A 17750-nucleotide genomic window follows, 5' to 3' on the forward strand; every position below is an offset into this window, starting at 1 on the left:
AATGTTTACAGTTCAGTGCTGTGCTGTTTCTTAGACCTTGTGCTTTCTGTCTTGTTTTTAAATTCTGTTCCTCAGATTGCCAAGAAGCTGAAGCTGAAGATGAACGAAGTTGACTTCTACGAGCCATTCATGGAGGAACCCGTCACCATCCCAGGAAAGCCCTACATTGAGTCTGAGCTGGTTGACTACATCGAACAGCACGACAGGTGAGACGCCGTGGGATACTGAAGTAACTAATCCATCCATTGTGACTCATAAATCATTCTAAAGTCATGAAATTTACAGAATCTAATGCGAATAGTATGTAACCACATTCTAAACACAACCAGAACTATCTATAGAACTGACAGATAAGAAAACATTCAAACAATGCAGGTCTTTTCTACAGTATCTGGAGTATAACTATTTGATATGTGAATGTTTCAGGCCCACTCTGAGGAAGCTTGAGCCTCACAGCATGTATGAGATCTGGGTAAGACTGAAATTTTCTCTAAATGATTAAAAAAAAAAGCAATGATGGAGAGTTACTAAGTACATTTACTCAAATGTGAGTTACATACTACTTTATACTTTTACTGTAGTCATACAGTTCTTAGAAATATATTTTACTTTTACTCCATTACAGTAACTTCATTATTTTAGTTGCTTTGCAGATTTTCTTTAATAAGACATTGTACTAAATAGTTAACAAATAAATTATAATGTATATTACAGATTAAATGATCCCACAAGAGTTGAATTCCTTTTACCAGCTTCAACTTTAAAGTAGTTCAACACACAAAGGCATCAGTAATTCTAATCCAGTAATCATTCTGAAATATGCCATTTTGCATTAAGAGTAATTTTAATTTTCTGTACATTAAGAACATTCTGGTGCTAATACTTAAATACCTAAATATACATTTAAATGCATGACTTTCATTTGTAGCGGATGAGCTCTGAGTAATTATTCCACCTTTATCCATTTAACAGTATTCATGTTTCCCTCCACTGAAGTTGCATTTCTTATAAGTCAGTTCAGAGTAGAAATATAGGGAATCTTGTCATTAGCCCCCTTTTTGTATTTACAGGAAGATGACATCGATGGAGAGCACATTGTTGCCTTTGCTGAGGAGGATGACCCTGGTGAAGTTCTACCGCCAACCGAATTGTAGCATTTATATTGCCTGCACTGTGATTAAAGAAGTTAGAAGATGGAGTATGTAGCTAACACTTTAGGACACCTGTCCCATGACCATGCCTAACCTCTTAATTATTCCCTAGATGGTTATGAATTCCTGGAAATCCTGAAGGAGGTGGCACGTGAGAACACAGATAACCCCAACCTCAGCATCATCTGGATCGACCCTGATAACTTCCCCCTGGTATGAATGTTTCCCACTAAAGAAAAATTATTGATGCTGTCTTCTTAAAGCTACCTATTAAAAATTCCAACCAGTTTACAGAAAACTACATCTTTTACTATAGCAGGATATTTAAATCTAACTATGCTGTTCTTTCTCTCCGTTTCTCACTTTCAGCTGGTTCCATACTGGGAGAAAACCTTCCGTATCGACCTCTCATCTCCTCAGATTGGTGTAGTTGATGTTGAGGATGTAAGAAAACTTGTTGTTTTTGGCTTTCTGACTGTTTTGGTTAATTTGCCAGCACCTAAGTAGTGAATATAGTGAAAGAGACCAAAAACAGAGCTAAAGCAGAGTGACTTGTTCTCATTAGATGACCAAAAACTCCAATAAAAGTTGCTCCCCACCTGCAACTGTTTGCTAGCAAGTTTGCTGTATAAACCTGAAAAACAAGCCATATTAGCCCAGTAACTATGGCTCTGTACACTTGGCTATAGTGGCTCTTTTAGGCATTGCTTTTAGGGTTTGCTTTTCGTTTTTCGTTTGTCCAGCCTGCCTCAATTTACAGTTGTGAACAAAAGCTTACATGCACTTGTAATGACCATGTATATCAGGACAGTCTTGAGTTTCCAGTGACCTTTATGACATTTAAACTTTAAAATCATTTTAATTATTGAAACATGTCTGTCACAAAAAAACAATCATGCATTTTGGTTCTTTCAGAAATGTATCGTAGGTTTTTTGAAAACATGACAAAGTCAGCAACATAGATCCAGCAATGCTAATATTTGGACATTTTCACATCAGTTAGCCAGTTTTGTTAGTCGCCCACAAGCTTCTGGCAAGCATCTTGTTATATCTTTGACCACTCCACATTACAGAATTGGTGCAGTGCAATTAAATTTGTTGGCTTTTTGCCACAGATTTGTTTCTTCAGCACAGTTCAAAGATTCTTGAAGGTGCTTAAGTCAGGACTTTGGAAAAGGCCTTACAAACCCCAATTCTGGCCATATTTAGCCATTTCTTTACCACTTTTGATGTGTGCTTTGAGTAGCTGTTTTGCTGAAACACCCAACTGCATCCAAGAACAACATTCTGGCTAATGATTTTCGGTTTTCCTGAAGAATGTTGAAGCAGTCCTCCTCCATTATTCAACTTACTTTGTGTAAAGCACCAGATCCTCTGACCCTAAAACAGCCCCGAAGCATAATACTGCCACCACCATGCTTGATGGTAGGTTTGGTGCTTTTGGAGTTAAAGGTCTCACCTTCTTTCCTCCAAACGTATTTCTGGGTTTTGTTTCATCTGACCACAGAACTTTCCTCCCGAAGGCCTTATGGTGCTGCTTCTAGAGGAAAAGCTTCTTTGTTTTATAGCAGCATCTGAGCTCATATTGATTTTAAACACTGTGAACATTAACAGCTGTGTTCCAGCAGCTTCAAATTCATTGCAGACCTACTTTTTGGTGACTCTTGGTTGACTCATGACCAGTTGTCTCTAAGCTGCAGGTCATAGTTTGCGTTTTCTTCCTGATTGTGGCAGTTCACAACGGTACGATGCACTTTATACTTACAAACAATTGTTTGCACAGGGGATGTTTGACTCTGTAGCCTCTTTGAAATGGCTGAAATGAAAGTGACTGTTCAAACATGTTTAAGTCAATGACTTGCTTCTTCGGATCTGTGTTGAGCTCCTCAGACCGTCCCACTGTAATGATTGTGGCTGAGTCTGATGAGTTAAGTTCAAATTGTCTCAGAGGAGTCAGCAGCTGTAGTCAATAATAACCACTAATGAGAACTTAAGAGGTCGCTAAGGAAATTTGATTAACACAGCTGTCTACATCACCAAAACTAGGAATTCAAGTTGCTGTATGCATATGTTTGATCCAGCAGATTTTGTCATATTTCAAGAAGACAAAGACACGTGTTTTGATCGTTTAATTAAAATTTAGAGTTATAGGAGTCAATGGAAACTCAAGATTTGTTATGTGCTGTCTTTACAAGTGTAAAGTGCTGTCTTTACATTTACAAATGTAAACTTTTATTCACAGCTATACATTGTATTGTATTGTGTTCATTTCCCTTTATTTCTTCAGTAAAGGTGGCAAGTGTAAAGGTAGCACAATCCATAAAGACACAACAGCCACGTATATTGGAAAATTTAGGCTACATCTACCAGTGAACCATGAAATACACAGCTAATACAATGCACATATCTAAACTTCACAACTTTCCAGTAGGAACTCAGCTACTGTTTCACATCACCTGCAGTGGTGATGTAGTTGTTTTTGTTCATTTTGTCAGTATCTGTGTGTGTGTTCTGGGCAGGCTGACAGCGTGTGGATGGAAATGGACGACCAAGATGACATGCCTACAGCTGACGAGCTGGAACAGTGGATTGAGGACGTTCTGTCTGGAAAGATCGATCCAGATGATGATGATGATGATGATAATGATGATGATGATGATGACGATGACGATGATGAGGACGATGATGATGACGACGATGATGACGACGATGATGACGACGACGATGACGATGACGACGATGATGATGACGATGATGACGACGATGATGATGACGACGACGATGACGACGATGATGATGATGATGATGATGATGACGATGACGACGACGACGACGATGATGAATAAATGTTTACTACCATCTTTCACTCCACAGTGTATTAGCCAGTAATAGTAAAACCCAAAAGTAGCTCCAGCTTTTTTCTAACATCTTGCAGCAAACACACTTTGTGTCTGTTTGCTTTTTGTACGGTTCCCTATTAGGGACAAATATAATGACATGGGAAACTTTTACTGCCAGTTAGGGAAGGAGATTTCAGATACGCAGAGGATGTCCATCTCTGTGGATGAACGGGGTTACGGCTTAAAATGTTAGTGTTATACGTCCTTTGTGGCTGTACTGAAATGTGCTCATCTCTCACCTCTGGCCTTCACAGTGAATGTGAGCAAAGAGGTTAACAGACACTAACTTCCCTGACATTTTCTAGCCAATATCCCATACCTGGGCACCCCCCTTTCTCATTTTCTCTGGTTTACTGTAGTTCTGTTTCAATGACATGTTTTCTACTTGATGATGAGAAGAAACACTTTCTTGTACTTTTTTTTGTAAAAGTGAATAAACCTAAACTCACTGGACAGTCTTAAGATCATACAGTCTTGGAAAAGTAATATACCAGGTAATAAAAATTGCAAAACAAGTTGTTTCTGCTCTCATATTAAAAATGAAAGCCAACCCTTTTAAAAAACAATGCTTTTTGTTGTTGTCAGAGTAAACACAATACCATGTGTATTTGTGTGTCTGTGTGTGTGTAAGTTTGTGTGAGCATGAAGAAAACAAACTTTCTTGATGTCAAAACAAAACGGAAGAACAAACCTGACCATCTGTGGTGCTAAAAGTAGGCAGCAGTGGCTACTTTTCATCTGTTTTCGTATTACTGTTATTCATATTCTGATTATTTGGGATAATAATAATAAATAAAAGTTAAATCAAGATCTTTATAAATGCCATATCTGCTGTTTCAGAGCACAAAAAAGCAGAAAAAGTGAGCTCCCCTGAAAGCCATAGTGTAGTTCAAACTCTTCGTGCAATTATTGTGGATGGCTTTACTTAAGCTTGAAATTGAATCAAAAATCAATTCCGCAGTGATTGAAGCAAGTAAGCAAATATAACAAGTTCCAACGCCTATGAAGACACAGTGGTACACTGTGCTTGTACACCAAGTGCCAAAAAAAAATTGCACATTCTAGTAATTCACTGGACTGCACTTAGCTCTGAGAGCGACACAGATTCGCTGTGGCATCATTTCGATAAGCTTTTTAAATTTTACAGGAAACAGTAAAACAGTTACAAATAATTTGAAATACAGTGTGCATATTATGTAAGGGGCATTTGTCCAAAGTGTTTTTATCATCTCTATCTCATTCCATGTGTTTAACAAACACTATTTTGTCTTCAAACCAGCTTATATGCTAGAAGGATTTTTTCATTTTTAACCTGAGTGCACCAAGTTATTAATAAGCACATAATATGAAAGGAGGGTTGGTGTTGCACTGTGGCTGACAGTAATACCTTTCTGTGTGGAGTTTACATGTTCTCCCTGTACATGTGAGTTTTCTACACATACTTTGGCTTTCTTCCTCAAACCAAAGACTATTTGGACTCTGAATTGGCCATTAATGTGAGTGTGAGTGACTGTCTGTTGGAGATAGAGCCCTCCATGAGCCCCTACAGGACTGGATGGATGGATGGAACTGGAAACATTTGTTGTCATAAAAGAACAAAATCACAACTAAGAGTCAAAGTTTTCACTTGTTTGATGATGAGGTCCTGTTGGTTGAAATACAAGTGGGTTTTAGTCATTAAATCTTGTGCATCAGTAAATTGTATAAGGTGTGTATAAGGTGTATAAGTCACCTACAGTCTGGAATCCTCTGAGTCTCATCAGCTGGAAGCTCAAAAACAACAAAGATTACAATGCAAGGCTGATAAATGGACAAGTAAATCCGAATTATGCAAAAGAATCCTCACTTTTGCCTTTTTGTCCAGTTGCATAGCACTGAGCCTCAATCAACTACAGAGTTACCACAGAACTGTATGAACAATTGGAAGAACAGGGGTGCAGTTGCTGGGACACATAATGTGTTGATGGAAATTGGCAGAACTTCTTTAAGGTTCTCCTTGTTGGGATTCCCAGTCAACATGATGTATATATCCAGGCACCATGCTGCCATAAAAACAATGTTTTGTTTTAAGTTTTACAGACTATGACCCAAATAAATACCAAGCCAAGGTAGAATCTTTGGCTTAGACAAGCAGGAGCAGGAGTGTATTAGTGGTTCAAAAGCAATAGAGGTGGAAAACTTCTGAAGGGAGTGAATACTTTAATAGGCACAGTAACAGTCCATAAGAGAAATTGTAGCAACCCACTGGAGACAAAAATAAATTACTGAAATATGATGTTTGCATAATTTGCAAAACAACCCAAAGCAACACATCAGCAGAAACATGAATACCTTTAGTGGAAAAGAGACACTGACAAAACAGCTACATTCATTCACATTCACATTCATTCATTGCAAGTTAACAGTTAAAAATGAATCCATCATTTGTTCAGACATAAAAAGAGAGAACGATTCCACAACAGTAATTTACCATTTTATTGGGACAAATAATCAGTTGTGATAAACAGCAGTTAGTTGCTCCTGTTGTCAAATCACAAGCAAGTTTGTTGTTTTATCAGATTTTTAACCAGATATTATTTACAACATTTATTTCACCATTTGTTGAGCTTGAACCAAAGCTTGAAACACACATTGTGCTGTTTGCTTGCTGGGATTAGAGCAAGGCGACCTGACATAGTTGGCAGTCGGACAAAACCAGAACAAACAAAACCTAAATAATTTGTGTGAGTCATGTCAGTTATATCACTGATGGCCTAGGAATCAGATGAAACAGCTGCAGAGCGTTGCATCTAAGAAGATGCTTCGTTTCATTTATCTGCTGCTGATTTGTGGCTGTGGCCTGAGTTTTGTCCAAGGGGAATGTTCACAAGTCGGACCCGGCTGCTTAGACTGCTGCACTATTCAGAGAAAGTTTGATGCAATAGAAGACAGATTAACAGCTCTGGAAAAGTTGTTGAAAGAATTTCAAATCAGGCTGATCAAGAATGAAAACAAGACTGCTGATCTGTGTTCACAAGGTACAGTAACTCTTTGGACTTTGGAAGAATTCTTTAAATATTATTTAGTGTTAATCTACTTTGAATAAAAAGTGTTTAAATGAACTTCTTTTTGTGTAACCAGCAAATCTTAAGGTGATTTTCAGTGCAGTAGTAGGAAGATTTGGAGCCATTGGACCCTTCAACACAGACACAACTTTAGTCTACAGAAGAGTCATTACAAACATTGGAGATGCTTACAGTAGATTCTCAGGTAAAGAAACCACACTGGACAAATAGACATTTACGAGATAAGTTTGTGCAAAAAAAATGATGAACGATAATGTGTTTTTGGTCTTTAATAGGCACCAAGTATTATGCAGTCATAACAAATTATCCCTCAAATACTTTCATAGCATTTTGTAATCTGTGGACAACCAGATACACAAATGCTACATTGCTTAAATTAAGATTTTATTTGGTTTATACAATTGTAAAAGTTGAGCATGAAGCTAAATAAATAAGCTTCTTGTGGATAACTCCGTTTTTGAATGTTGTTTTCACAGGTATCTTCACTGCACCAGTTCCAGGTGTTTATTACTTCACCTTCTTCTATCACGCTGGAGGAGAGTGTGACGCAATGCTGTATCTCTACAAGAACTACCAGCTGATAGTCATGACCAGTGATCACTCATCAAGCCACGACACAGCAGATAATGGCGGAAACGCAGTGTTTCTGCAGCTAAGGAAAGGAGACCAAGTGTATGTGCGCATGGTGGCAAACTCGCATGTTTGGGGATCTTATCACCACACAACTTTTAGTGGTTTCTTGGTCACTCCAATGCCAGAAGAAATAAAACCCATTTATTACATCCAGAAAAGGGGTTGATATTCAGGCACATGAGATATTGTCATACTTTCATCTTGTAGATATTTCTTTGAACCTTACTGATATGTAATAGTGTTAAAGTTGTGAATCTGACTTTATATAAAATTTCAGTTGTCAGTACTGGATGCTCACTGAAATAAAGCATCTGTCAATTAGTGTTTTATAAAGAAAAAGGATTTCTGTTGAAATATTCTGATAAATAAGTGGACAGCATGTATTGTGAATAAATAGTATTAATGTTTGTGAGATTGTTGGGGATTGTTTTATTAAAGAATGTACAACTGAAGACTCTTTCATGTGTAAGTGAAAACAAGTTTCTACCGATTAATGTCAAAGGATTGGAAATATAAAATGTATAATTAGTGATTTCTTAACTATTCACTCCCTACAAGTCAGTATTTCATAGATGCACCTTTGGCTGCAATTACAGTATTGATCATGAGTGGATAAATCTCAGTTAACCCCATTCTTCTTTGCTTCAGCTCTGTCAGGTTTCACAGAGATCATGAGTGAGTAACTCTCTGAAAGTTCAGCCACAAATTCTTAACTGGATTGTAAATTCCTTTGCAAAAAAACTAATTAAATTCACCGAAATTCAATGTTCAAAAGCAATGAAAGTGGAAAATTTCCAAGGGGAGTAAATACTTTCAATAGACACTAAATGGAAAGTTCATAAGAGAAATTGTTGCAACACTGGAAGCAAAAGTAAATCACTGAAATATGATGTTTGCACAACTTGCAGAACAACCCAAAGCAGCACATGATCAGCAGCAGAAACATGAATGACCTTCAGTGGAAAACTGACACTCTGACCAAACAGCTACGTGGTCATTCATTGCAAGTCAAATGTCTTATAATCTTAAGTCTTAATATTTTCAACTTATCAAAGTCTGTAAGATCCCAAACTAATATGCAGCTGCAGCAACAGGATGAGGTGTGTGCACAGATTAAAAAAAAAAAAAAAAAAAAAAAACTTTCCGTGTTTTTGTTCACAACTATAGTTTACCACTTTAATGGGACAAAGAATCAGTCATATTAAAAAGCAGGTAGTTGCTGTTGTTGTCGTAAAATCACAAGCAGGTTTATTGCTTTGTCAACTTTTTAATCAGATATAGCAGATGCAGATTTTCCTGCACACATCGTCTTGTTTGCTTGCTGGGATCAAAGCAAGGCGATCTGACATAGTTGCCACCAGGATAAAACCTGAACAAACAAAACCTCAATAATATGAGTGTTCTGTGTCACTGTTAAATAAACAGTCATGTCCATTATATCAGTGATTGGTAATGACAAAGCAACCAGATGAATTGGAGAAGATGATTGGCTCCATTTATCTGCTGCTGTTTTTCGGCTGTGGTCTGCATTTCACCCGTAAGGAATGTTCACAAACCGGACCTGACAGCTCTGGAAAAGCTGTTGCAAGACCTTCAAATCAGGCTGATCAAGAATGAAAATGTGACTTCTGAGCTGTGTTGGCTAGGTACATCAAATCTTTGAACTTTGGAAGATTTTTTAATGTTAAATGCGGCTTCATGCTCGTTCATGCAGGCATGGATTCAGGCCAGTCACAAGTTTTTATACTGTCCAATCGTCCCCGTAGTCAGTTCCCTCTCTCCCCATTAGCACACCTTATAACTGAGGCAGCGTTCATTCATTCTGCCCGCTCTTTGCTTGCTGCATTGCTGCTGCTGAGCATTCACCGGTCAACGGTTAACCAATGCAAGCGGAGACGAGCCTTCATTCAACAAGAACTCTGGGAAGGCCCTGTCTGAGCCTTGGTTTCCTCGCTTCCACATGCCATGCCAATGCCATGGACTCCCTCTTAAAACACGCAACATATTCCTTCCCCCATCCTCCGCATCGTATAAACATTTCCTCTACCTCAATTCCATCAATATTGCTCAAAGGCCATGAAAAGTTCAAATTATACATAATCTGTGATGACTACATATAATTGGACCATTGTTTTGTGTTAGTTCAAGAAGTTTTGCATGTTTGTACAGATTCAAAGGATACGCATCAAGCTTGATGACACCCAGTCTCATGTTTCCATAGCTGCAGAAACACTCCATTTCCTCCATTGCATAACATGCAAAAAACAACCCAAAGCAACACATGAACACCAGCAGAAACATGAATACCTTCAGTGGAAAAGAGACACTGACAAAACAGCTACGTGGTCATTCATTGCAAGTCAGCAGGTAAAAATTAATCCATCATTTGTTCAGACAAAAAAAAAATAAAAAAAATAGAGAATTATTCCACAACAGTAATTTACCACTTCATTGGGGCAAATAATCAGTTGTGGTTAAAAAAAAAAAAAAAAACAAGAAAAAAAAACAGGTAGTTGCTCCCGTTGTGAAATCACAAGCAGGTTTATTGCTTTATCAGATTTTATTTCACCCTTTGTTAAGCTCGAACCAAAACTTGAAAAATATAAGCGGATGGTTCCTAATGTGGACGAAAGCTGTGAAATTTATTCAGGGTTTTATATTACAAAACTTCTTTTTGTTATTATCTGAATCCAGATCTTACTGCACACATTGTGCTGTTTGCTTGCTGGGATTAGAGCAAGGCAACCTGACATAGTTGCCACCCGGACAAAACCAGAACAAACAAAACCTAAATAATTTGTGTTCTGTGTCATTGTTAAATAAACAGTCATGTCTGTTATATTAGTAATGACCAAGCGATCAGATGAGTCAGACACTGAGTGTTGCGCCCGAGATGATGGTTCGTTCCATTTATCTGCTGCTGTTTTTCTGCTGTGTTGTGAGCGCAGGTTACTATAAGGAGGATCCACCACCCAGACCTTCCTGCCCACAGCACTGCGTTAGTCAGTCAGAGTTCAATGAACTGCATAGAAAACTGGACCAGCTGGACGCTAAACTGAAAGACAATATCAACTGCACTGAAGAACTAAAGAGGAAAGGTACAGTGCAGTTTTTAAGATTTAATTATCTGGTGTTAGTTTACATTGAATAAAGAGTCTTTTAATGTGCTTCTTTTTGTGTACACAGCAAAAATTACGGTGGCATTCACTGCAGCTGTAGGAAGACAAGGAGCCATCGGACCCTTCAAATCAGACAAATTTTTAGTCTACAGAAGAGTCATTACAAACATTGGCCATGCTTACAATCCCAAGAACGGTAAAGTAATCACACTGGACAGATACACATTTACAGGTTAAGTTTGTGCATGGAAATAATGAATGATGATGTGGCACCAGGTAGTATGCTTTCATAACAAATTATCCCTAAAATATACATTTTGTAAACTGTAGGCTACCAAAGACATAAATGTTACATTACTGAAACTAAGATTTCATTGTTATTTGTTTTATACATCTGCAAAAGTTGAGCATGAAGGTAAATAATTAAGCTTGTTGTGGATAACTCCGTTTCTGAATGTTGTTTTCACAGGTATCTTCACCGCACCGTTTGCCGGTGTTTATTACTTCGCCATCTTCTATCACGCCGGAGGAGAGTGCGAGGCAATGCTGTATCTCTACAGGAACTACCGGCTGATGGTCATGACCAGTGATCATGCAACGCGCCACGACACAGCAGATAATGGAGGAAACTCAGTGGTGCTGTATCTGGATAAAGGAGACCGAGTGTATGTGTGCTTGGCTGCAAACACACATGTCTGGGGATCTTTTTATCATACAACTTTCACTGGTTTCTTGGTCCACCTACTGTAAAAAAAAATAAATATATAAAAAAACTATAACTCTAAAAATGAATCTAATTTGATAGAAAGATACTGGATGCTGACTGAAATAAATCATCTGACATTTCCTTTGATTATTCTAATCTATAAGTGGACATCTTGCATTGTGGATGTATAGAAATTAATGCAGCATCTTTAGAAAACAAACATGTTGCTCCCTGTGGCAAGTTTTTCTTTGCATACTAGAGTGGCTAAGAAGAGAGTTCAGTTGAATTCCAGATTGGCTGGTTTCTGTTTCATTCAGTTTTTATTTGATTCCATCCAGTAAAGTCTTGCTACAGCACTTACAGTAGATGTGAGAGGACATTAGATGCATGATGCCAGCTGTTAGGAGACAAAGCAAACAGTTTGCACAGTTTTGCTGCATGGATTCAACTGGAACAAGCAATAACTTAACAATTTGGGTGTTCTGTGTCACCATTAAACAAACAGTCATATCAGTCGTATCTGTAATCTCTGCACTGTCAGAATTCACTGGTATCAGATACGATGAAGTATTCACGTTCAAAGAAACTTCCCGGGAAAATGGATCAACAATTACACAAACGAGCTGTAAAATAGGACTCAAGTTCATTGCTGTTTCCCTGGAATCCTATTTCGGTCAAATATAATCTGGGATATCAAAGGTTAAGTGATTGTCAGTAAAAGCGATTGACGCTACTTCATCAAAACATTTCTGCTGAAACACTAAACACATAATCTGCAACGAATACTGAAGCCACGTGGCAAATGGGATGTTAAAGTGAACAGTTAGTCTTTAAACAACATAAAAGCAACAGAAAGTTATGTCTCACAAAAATACAGTCATTTTTCATTAATTCAATACGTTTTCTAGCCTTACTTTTACATGAGATCATGTGTATCTTTTAAATGTTAAATCAAGGATGTTTGCAGGTGTAAATGCAATGAAATGATCAATTTATACAAACAAATAAAGTTAATAGAAAGAATCAGGTGCAATACTGCTGAAAACTTGTGTATATATAAGAAAAACAAAGCTAAAGGACTGTTGTATTACTAGTAATTCAGTTTCTAATTGCGAGAATGTACTGTTAATATTAGATAATGTCAAGTGTAGTTTTTACACGTAACTTGTCATAAAATTCTATTAAATGTCAAAATGAATGGATTTAACTTTGAAAAGTTGGCAAACCACAATATACTGTTACATCGGATAATATAATTTTACACTTAATAAAAAACTACAGTGTGTTCATTATATTGCCTTGTGATTCTATTCTGTCTTGTCTTAATACCTGTTTAAAAGTTTGGGGTCACCCAAGCAATTTCATGTTTTCCATCAAAACTCACATTTTTATTCAAGTGCAAACATAACTGCACAAGGGTTTTCTAATCATCAATTAGCCTTTCAACACCATTAGCTAACACAATGTAGCATTAGAACACAGGAGTGATGGTTGCTGGAAATGTTCCTCTGTAGCCCTATGGAGATATTCCATTAAAAATCAGCTGTTTCCAGCTAGAATAGTCATTTACCACATTAATAATGTCCAGACTGGCTTTCTGATTCATTTAATGTTATCTTGATTTGAAAAAAATGCTTTTCTTTCAAAAATAAGGACATTTCTATGTGAACCCAAACTTTTGAACAGCAGTGTTCCTGATGTAAAGCATTTTAAATTCATTTCATTAAAAACTGCTGAAACGTGCTGAGCAAAGAAAATCTGTCCTTGAGTTTGAAAACACAAACACACGAGGATACAATATCTTTAACAGCTAACCAATAAAACTGGTTAGCTATTGCTATAAATATAAGTATATGATTATTTCCTCATTGCTCTTCCACTGAATCTAACTGAAGCAGCTGGAAAATAAATATTTACAGATTTACTATGACGGCATATGCTTTTAACCCCTTGATGTCTATTGTCGCGAATTCGCAACATACCACTTTCATTCAGACTGCAGCTGAGACACCGTATTCATTCCCCCAGTGCCGGTTTGTGCATATTCAATACATACCTCGGAACCTTGTACAAGCACCGGTTTCTTGCAGGACCAGTCGGAGTGGGACCTAATTATTATATATCTGTTGTTATTATTATTATATATCTGTTCTATGTGTAATAGACAAATTAACAATCTCCACTTATTTTAGCATCAGCCGGAAAGCAAAAACAAAGCAAAAGTTTTTTTTTTTTTTTTTTTTTTTTTAAACTTAATTGCAAATAAATTCAGGTGTCAAGGGGTTAGATAACTTCAGATCAGCTGGAAGCATAAAAACAGTAGAAATAGGATGAAAGGATAATAAATGAACATGAATTATACACTGAATAAAAGGTTGTTAGACTGGTTCAGTTAGACCGATAGACAAAACACATAATATCTCAAAAACAAAAGAAAACGGATCCTGACCTTTGCTCATGTTGGGGTCTGTTCCACTGAGCCTCAGTTAACTACAGAGTTAGCACTGAACTACATGTCAAAATAGATACGCTGCAAGGGGAAACATAGATAATTATTAAACAGTTACTTTGACACACTTTTTAAAGCAATAAAAGGTAATACAAAAACAACTAGTAATTTACTGTCAAAACAAACAAAAAAAATAGGCAGTCAGTCAGGGTGCCATAAAGATAAAAAGCCAATAAAAAGTACAGTGTGATTACTGATCAACCCATATAAATAAGGCTAAAACAATCAGAAGAGTCAGATGCTGAGTGCTTCACGCTAGAAGATGATTCTTTCCGTTCATCTGCTGCTGTTTTTCTGCTGTGGTCTGAGTTTAGCCCAGCTTCAGAATGATGCACCAACTGAACTGGGCTGCTCACAGTCCTGCATTAATCAGACAGAGTTTGCTGCAATGAAAGAAAGACTGGAAGTTGTGGAACAAAAACTGAAAGACAGTGAAGACCAGACTGCTGACCTCAGGAGGCAAGGTACAGTAAATGTTAAAGATTTTATATTTTATTTAGTGTTATTTAGATTGAATGTAAAGCATCTCAATGCACTTCTTCTGGTGTACACAGCAAGTAGTCAGGTGATATTCTCTGCGGCAACTGGAGGAAATGGACCTATTGGACCCTTCAACACAGATATAACTTTAATCTACAGAACTGTCATTACCAACATTGGATTTGGTTACAACCCATACACAGGTAAAGAAATCACGCAAGACAAATACACATGAACATATGAAAATAATGAATGATGTGTTTTTGCTCTTAAAAAGGCACCAAGTATTCTGCATTCATAACAAAAATTCCCAAAAATATACATTTTGGTATCTGTGGAATACCAAATACATAAATGTTACATTACTTAAACTAAGATTTTTATCATAACTTGTTTTATACATTTGTAAAAGTTGAACATGAAGACATATGAAGAAGCTTCTTTTGGATAACTGCATTTTTCACTGTTGTCTTCACAGGTATCTTCACCGCACCATTCTACGGTGTTTATTACTTTACCTTCTTCTATCACGCTGGAGGAGAACGTCCCACAATCTTGTTTCTCTACAAGAACAACCAGGCGATTGCTGTGTCCAATGACCATGCGACAAGCTACGACGGAGCAGATAACGGAGGAAATGCAGTGTTTTTGCAGCTGCAGAGAGGAGACCAAGTGTATATGCGCATGCAGGCAAACACACATGTTTGGGGATCTGATGGACATACAACTTTCAGTGGTTTATTGGTCACTCTAATGTAAAATATCTTTAACTTTGAAATGATTTTTTTTTCCATCTTGAGAGACAAAATTGACATTGAGGTACATGTGATATTGTCAGACTTCCAACTTGTAGATGTCTCTATAAACCTTACTAATATGTAATAGTGGTAAAGTTATGAATCAGATTTTAATGGAAGCTGCTGTTGTCAATACTGGATACTCACTGACATAAATCATCTGAGAATTACTTCTGTTGAAAAGAAAAAAGATTTCTGTTTAAAAATTTGATAAAGAAATGGACAGCATGTATTGTGAATAAATAGTGTGAATGTTTGTGGGATTGATGGTGATTGTTTTATTAAAGAATGTACAACTGAAGACTCTTTTTTCTCAAAGTGAAAACAGATTTCTACCTATTAATGTCAAATGTTTGGAAATATAAGATGCAGAATTAGTCGCTGCAAACTGTTCACCTCCTACAAGTCAGTATTTCATAAATGCACCTTTGGCTGCAATTATAGTATTGATCATGAGCGGATAAATCTCAGTTAACCCCATTCTTCTTTGCTTCAGCTCTGTCAGGTTTCACAGGTTTCATCATGAGTGAGTAACTCTCTGAAAGTCCAGCCACAAATTCTTAACTGGATTGTAAATTCTTATACAAAAAACAAATTAAATTGACTGTGATTCAATGTTAAAGAGCAATAAAGGTGGAAAACTTCCAAAGGGGGTGTTGATACTTCAATAGACATGGCAGTAAAAGTCCAAAAGAGAAATTGTAGCAACACATTGGAGGCAAAAATAAATCATTGAAATATGCTGTTTGCAAAACTTGCAAAACAGCCCAAAGCAGCACATGATCAGCAGCAGAAACATGAATGACCTTCAGTGGAAAAGAGACACTGACAAAACAGCTACACGGTCATTCATTGCAAGTCAACAGTTAAAAATGAATCCATCAGTTTGCATTCAGCTGCTTCTACATTTCTTTAAAATCTCAAAATAAATGCAGCTGCAGAAAGATGAGGATTAAATGTCTTTCACTAAAAGCTGTTGAAATGTGCTGGTAAAATAAAGTTTATCTTTGAGTTTGATAACAATCAATAAAATTGGTTAGCTGTTCAATATGTTATCATTCCCTCATTGCTCCTCCATACAAAATAAATACTTACAAATATGCAAAGTTGATAAAATCAAACAGGAAGTAAAAAATTAACAGGTGATCATTAAAAAGTGTAAGAGCAGCAAGACGGATGACATTTATTGGAGTTTAGGAGATTCTGCTTGAAAAGTGAATATTGCTGTTTTGTGGTTCAATGCTGTTCTGTGGCTTGAGTTTTGGCCCTGGATGATGATGATGATAATGATGATGATTCACAGTCATGCTTTCCTGACATGTGTGATCTGCTGACAGAAAACCTCACCTCAATGGACAGGCTGAGGAACTGTGAAAACCAGACAATAAAACAAATAAAACAAGCATCTGACCTGTTGCCCTGTTTTTCACATCACAGTGCTATTTAATGTTCAGTGTTCAGGTCAGTCAGCTTGATCAGCTATATTGGTCAATAAAACTGACTGCTAGCAGTAAACATGTACCTGCTACTACCTGTTCATGGTCAGGCAGCCAGCAACTAAACCAGCTCAGCCTAACTATTTGTTTCCAAACAGCGTAGGTGGGTGGATAGACGCCCTGTAGAACCAAAAATAACATCTGCAAAGGGTGGTTGAACTCCAAGTGAGTCAACGGCAATGCTTAGCAAGACAGGAAGTAGCTACACTTTGTTTTGGGGTTTACCTAAGCATGAAAGACATACATGGAGTTCTCTTTTTCTTTTCAATTTTATTTATATAGCGCCAATTACAGTCAAATTGTCTCAAGACGCTTTATAGAACCCATATGCCTGACACCCAGAGCAAGCCCAAAGGCAACAGTAGCAAGGAAAACACCCTTTTAATGGGGAAAAAAAAAATTTGGCCTCACCATTAAGACAAGTCTTCTCAAACATCTTAATGAACTACCAGCTGGCTTGAGTGAGCGACTCATGACTGCAAGACTTGCATTTAACAATGATAACAATGACTACCACTGTCATGGGGGGCGAGGAGTCAGAGAACCCAGGCGCAGACACAGATAGTAGCCGACAGGAGGTTCAAGGGAAAAAGGTTTTTATTTTAACAAAACAGGAACTAAATCAGTCACAGTACTCACCAACACAAAGATTACAAAAACAGAAGTCTGCAAAAGCAAACTAAGCTAAGAGGGGTACTCACAAAAATGGGGGAACTGAACGGAAGGGGTAGGGAAGCAGGCTCAGGAAATCTAGGGAGAACCGAGATGAGACCGGAGCTACTGGCTGGAGACATAAGCAGGGCTAGCGAGAATCTGAAAGAAGAGTTCTAGTGAGGGAAATCCAGAGGAGGGGAAAACAGAGTCCAAGAGCTGAGTCCAGGTGGGAACAGAGTC

The 17750-nt window shown here is 37.4% G+C and overlaps 4 protein-coding genes across 5 annotated transcripts in view; all 4 read left to right on the top strand.

Moving 5' to 3' along the window:
* casq1b (calsequestrin 1b) overlaps positions 1-4504 on the top strand; it is a 28870-nt gene extending 24366 nt beyond the window's left edge. For both annotated transcript variants that reach the window (XM_023282498.3, XM_023282499.3), the window contains 6 exons: positions 76-206; positions 427-472; positions 1071-1125; positions 1264-1364; positions 1521-1595; positions 3671-4504. In XM_023282498.3, the coding sequence (XP_023138266.2) occupies positions 76-206; positions 427-472; positions 1071-1125; positions 1264-1364; positions 1521-1595; positions 3671-3997 (735 nt within the window). In that variant the 3' untranslated portion in view covers positions 3998-4504. The remainder of the gene's footprint in view (positions 1-75; positions 207-426; positions 473-1070; positions 1126-1263; positions 1365-1520; positions 1596-3670) is intronic.
* Positions 4505-4805: 301 nt separating this feature from the next.
* On the top strand, positions 4806-10490 carry LOC111576696 (cerebellin-1-like). The gene is made up of 3 exons (XM_023282523.3): positions 4806-7068; positions 7172-7300; positions 7593-10490. The coding sequence occupies exons 1-3, from the start codon at positions 6816-6818 to the stop codon at positions 7913-7915; spliced, it is 705 nt and encodes a 234-aa protein (XP_023138291.2). The 5' UTR covers positions 4806-6815; the 3' UTR covers positions 7916-10490.
* A 110-nt stretch (positions 10491-10600) lies between these two features.
* On the top strand, positions 10601-13208 carry LOC111576692 (complement C1q-like protein 4). Its single transcript, XM_023282516.2, has 3 exons — positions 10601-10847; positions 10936-11064; positions 11338-13208. Exons 1-3 carry the CDS (start codon positions 10613-10615, stop codon positions 11616-11618), a joined length of 645 nt encoding a protein of 214 aa, XP_023138284.2. The 5' UTR covers positions 10601-10612; the 3' UTR covers positions 11619-13208.
* A 1128-nt stretch (positions 13209-14336) lies between these two features.
* LOC111576701 (complement C1q-like protein 3) lies at positions 14337-16763 on the top strand. Its single transcript, XM_023282528.3, has 3 exons — positions 14337-14547; positions 14638-14766; positions 15042-16763. The coding sequence occupies exons 1-3, from the start codon at positions 14346-14348 to the stop codon at positions 15320-15322; spliced, it is 612 nt and encodes a 203-aa protein (XP_023138296.2). The 5' UTR covers positions 14337-14345; the 3' UTR covers positions 15323-16763.
* Positions 16764-17750: the final 987 nt, after the last annotated feature.

Source organism: Amphiprion ocellaris, chromosome 23 (genome assembly GCF_022539595.1).
Source record: "Amphiprion ocellaris isolate individual 3 ecotype Okinawa chromosome 23, ASM2253959v1, whole genome shotgun sequence".
In the NCBI taxonomy this organism is placed as follows: domain Eukaryota; kingdom Metazoa; phylum Chordata; class Actinopteri; family Pomacentridae; genus Amphiprion; species Amphiprion ocellaris.

Bases quoted from the DNA above. Each gene is read 5' to 3' on its own strand.
- LOC111576701 (XM_023282528.3), top strand. From the start codon at position 14,346: ATGATTCTTTCCGTTCATCTGCTGCTGTTTTTCTGCTGTGGTCTGAGT. The intron at 14,548-14,637 runs GTACAGTAAATG...TGGTGTACACAG, and splicing joins TGCTGACCTCAGGAGGCAAG to CAAGTAGTCAGGTGATATTC. The intron at 14,767-15,041 runs GTAAAGAAATCA...TTGTCTTCACAG, and splicing joins TGGTTACAACCCATACACAG to GTATCTTCACCGCACCATTC.
- LOC111576692 (XM_023282516.2), top strand. From the start codon at position 10,613: ATGAGTCAGACACTGAGTGTTGCGCCCGAGATGATGGTTCGTTCCATT. The intron at 10,848-10,935 runs GTACAGTGCAGT...TTGTGTACACAG, and splicing joins TGAAGAACTAAAGAGGAAAG to CAAAAATTACGGTGGCATTC. The intron at 11,065-11,337 runs GTAAAGTAATCA...TTGTTTTCACAG, and splicing joins TGCTTACAATCCCAAGAACG to GTATCTTCACCGCACCGTTT.
- LOC111576696 (XM_023282523.3), top strand. From the start codon at position 6,816: ATGAAACAGCTGCAGAGCGTTGCATCTAAGAAGATGCTTCGTTTCATT. The intron at 7,069-7,171 runs GTACAGTAACTC...TTGTGTAACCAG, and splicing joins TGCTGATCTGTGTTCACAAG to CAAATCTTAAGGTGATTTTC. The intron at 7,301-7,592 runs GTAAAGAAACCA...TTGTTTTCACAG, and splicing joins TGCTTACAGTAGATTCTCAG to GTATCTTCACTGCACCAGTT.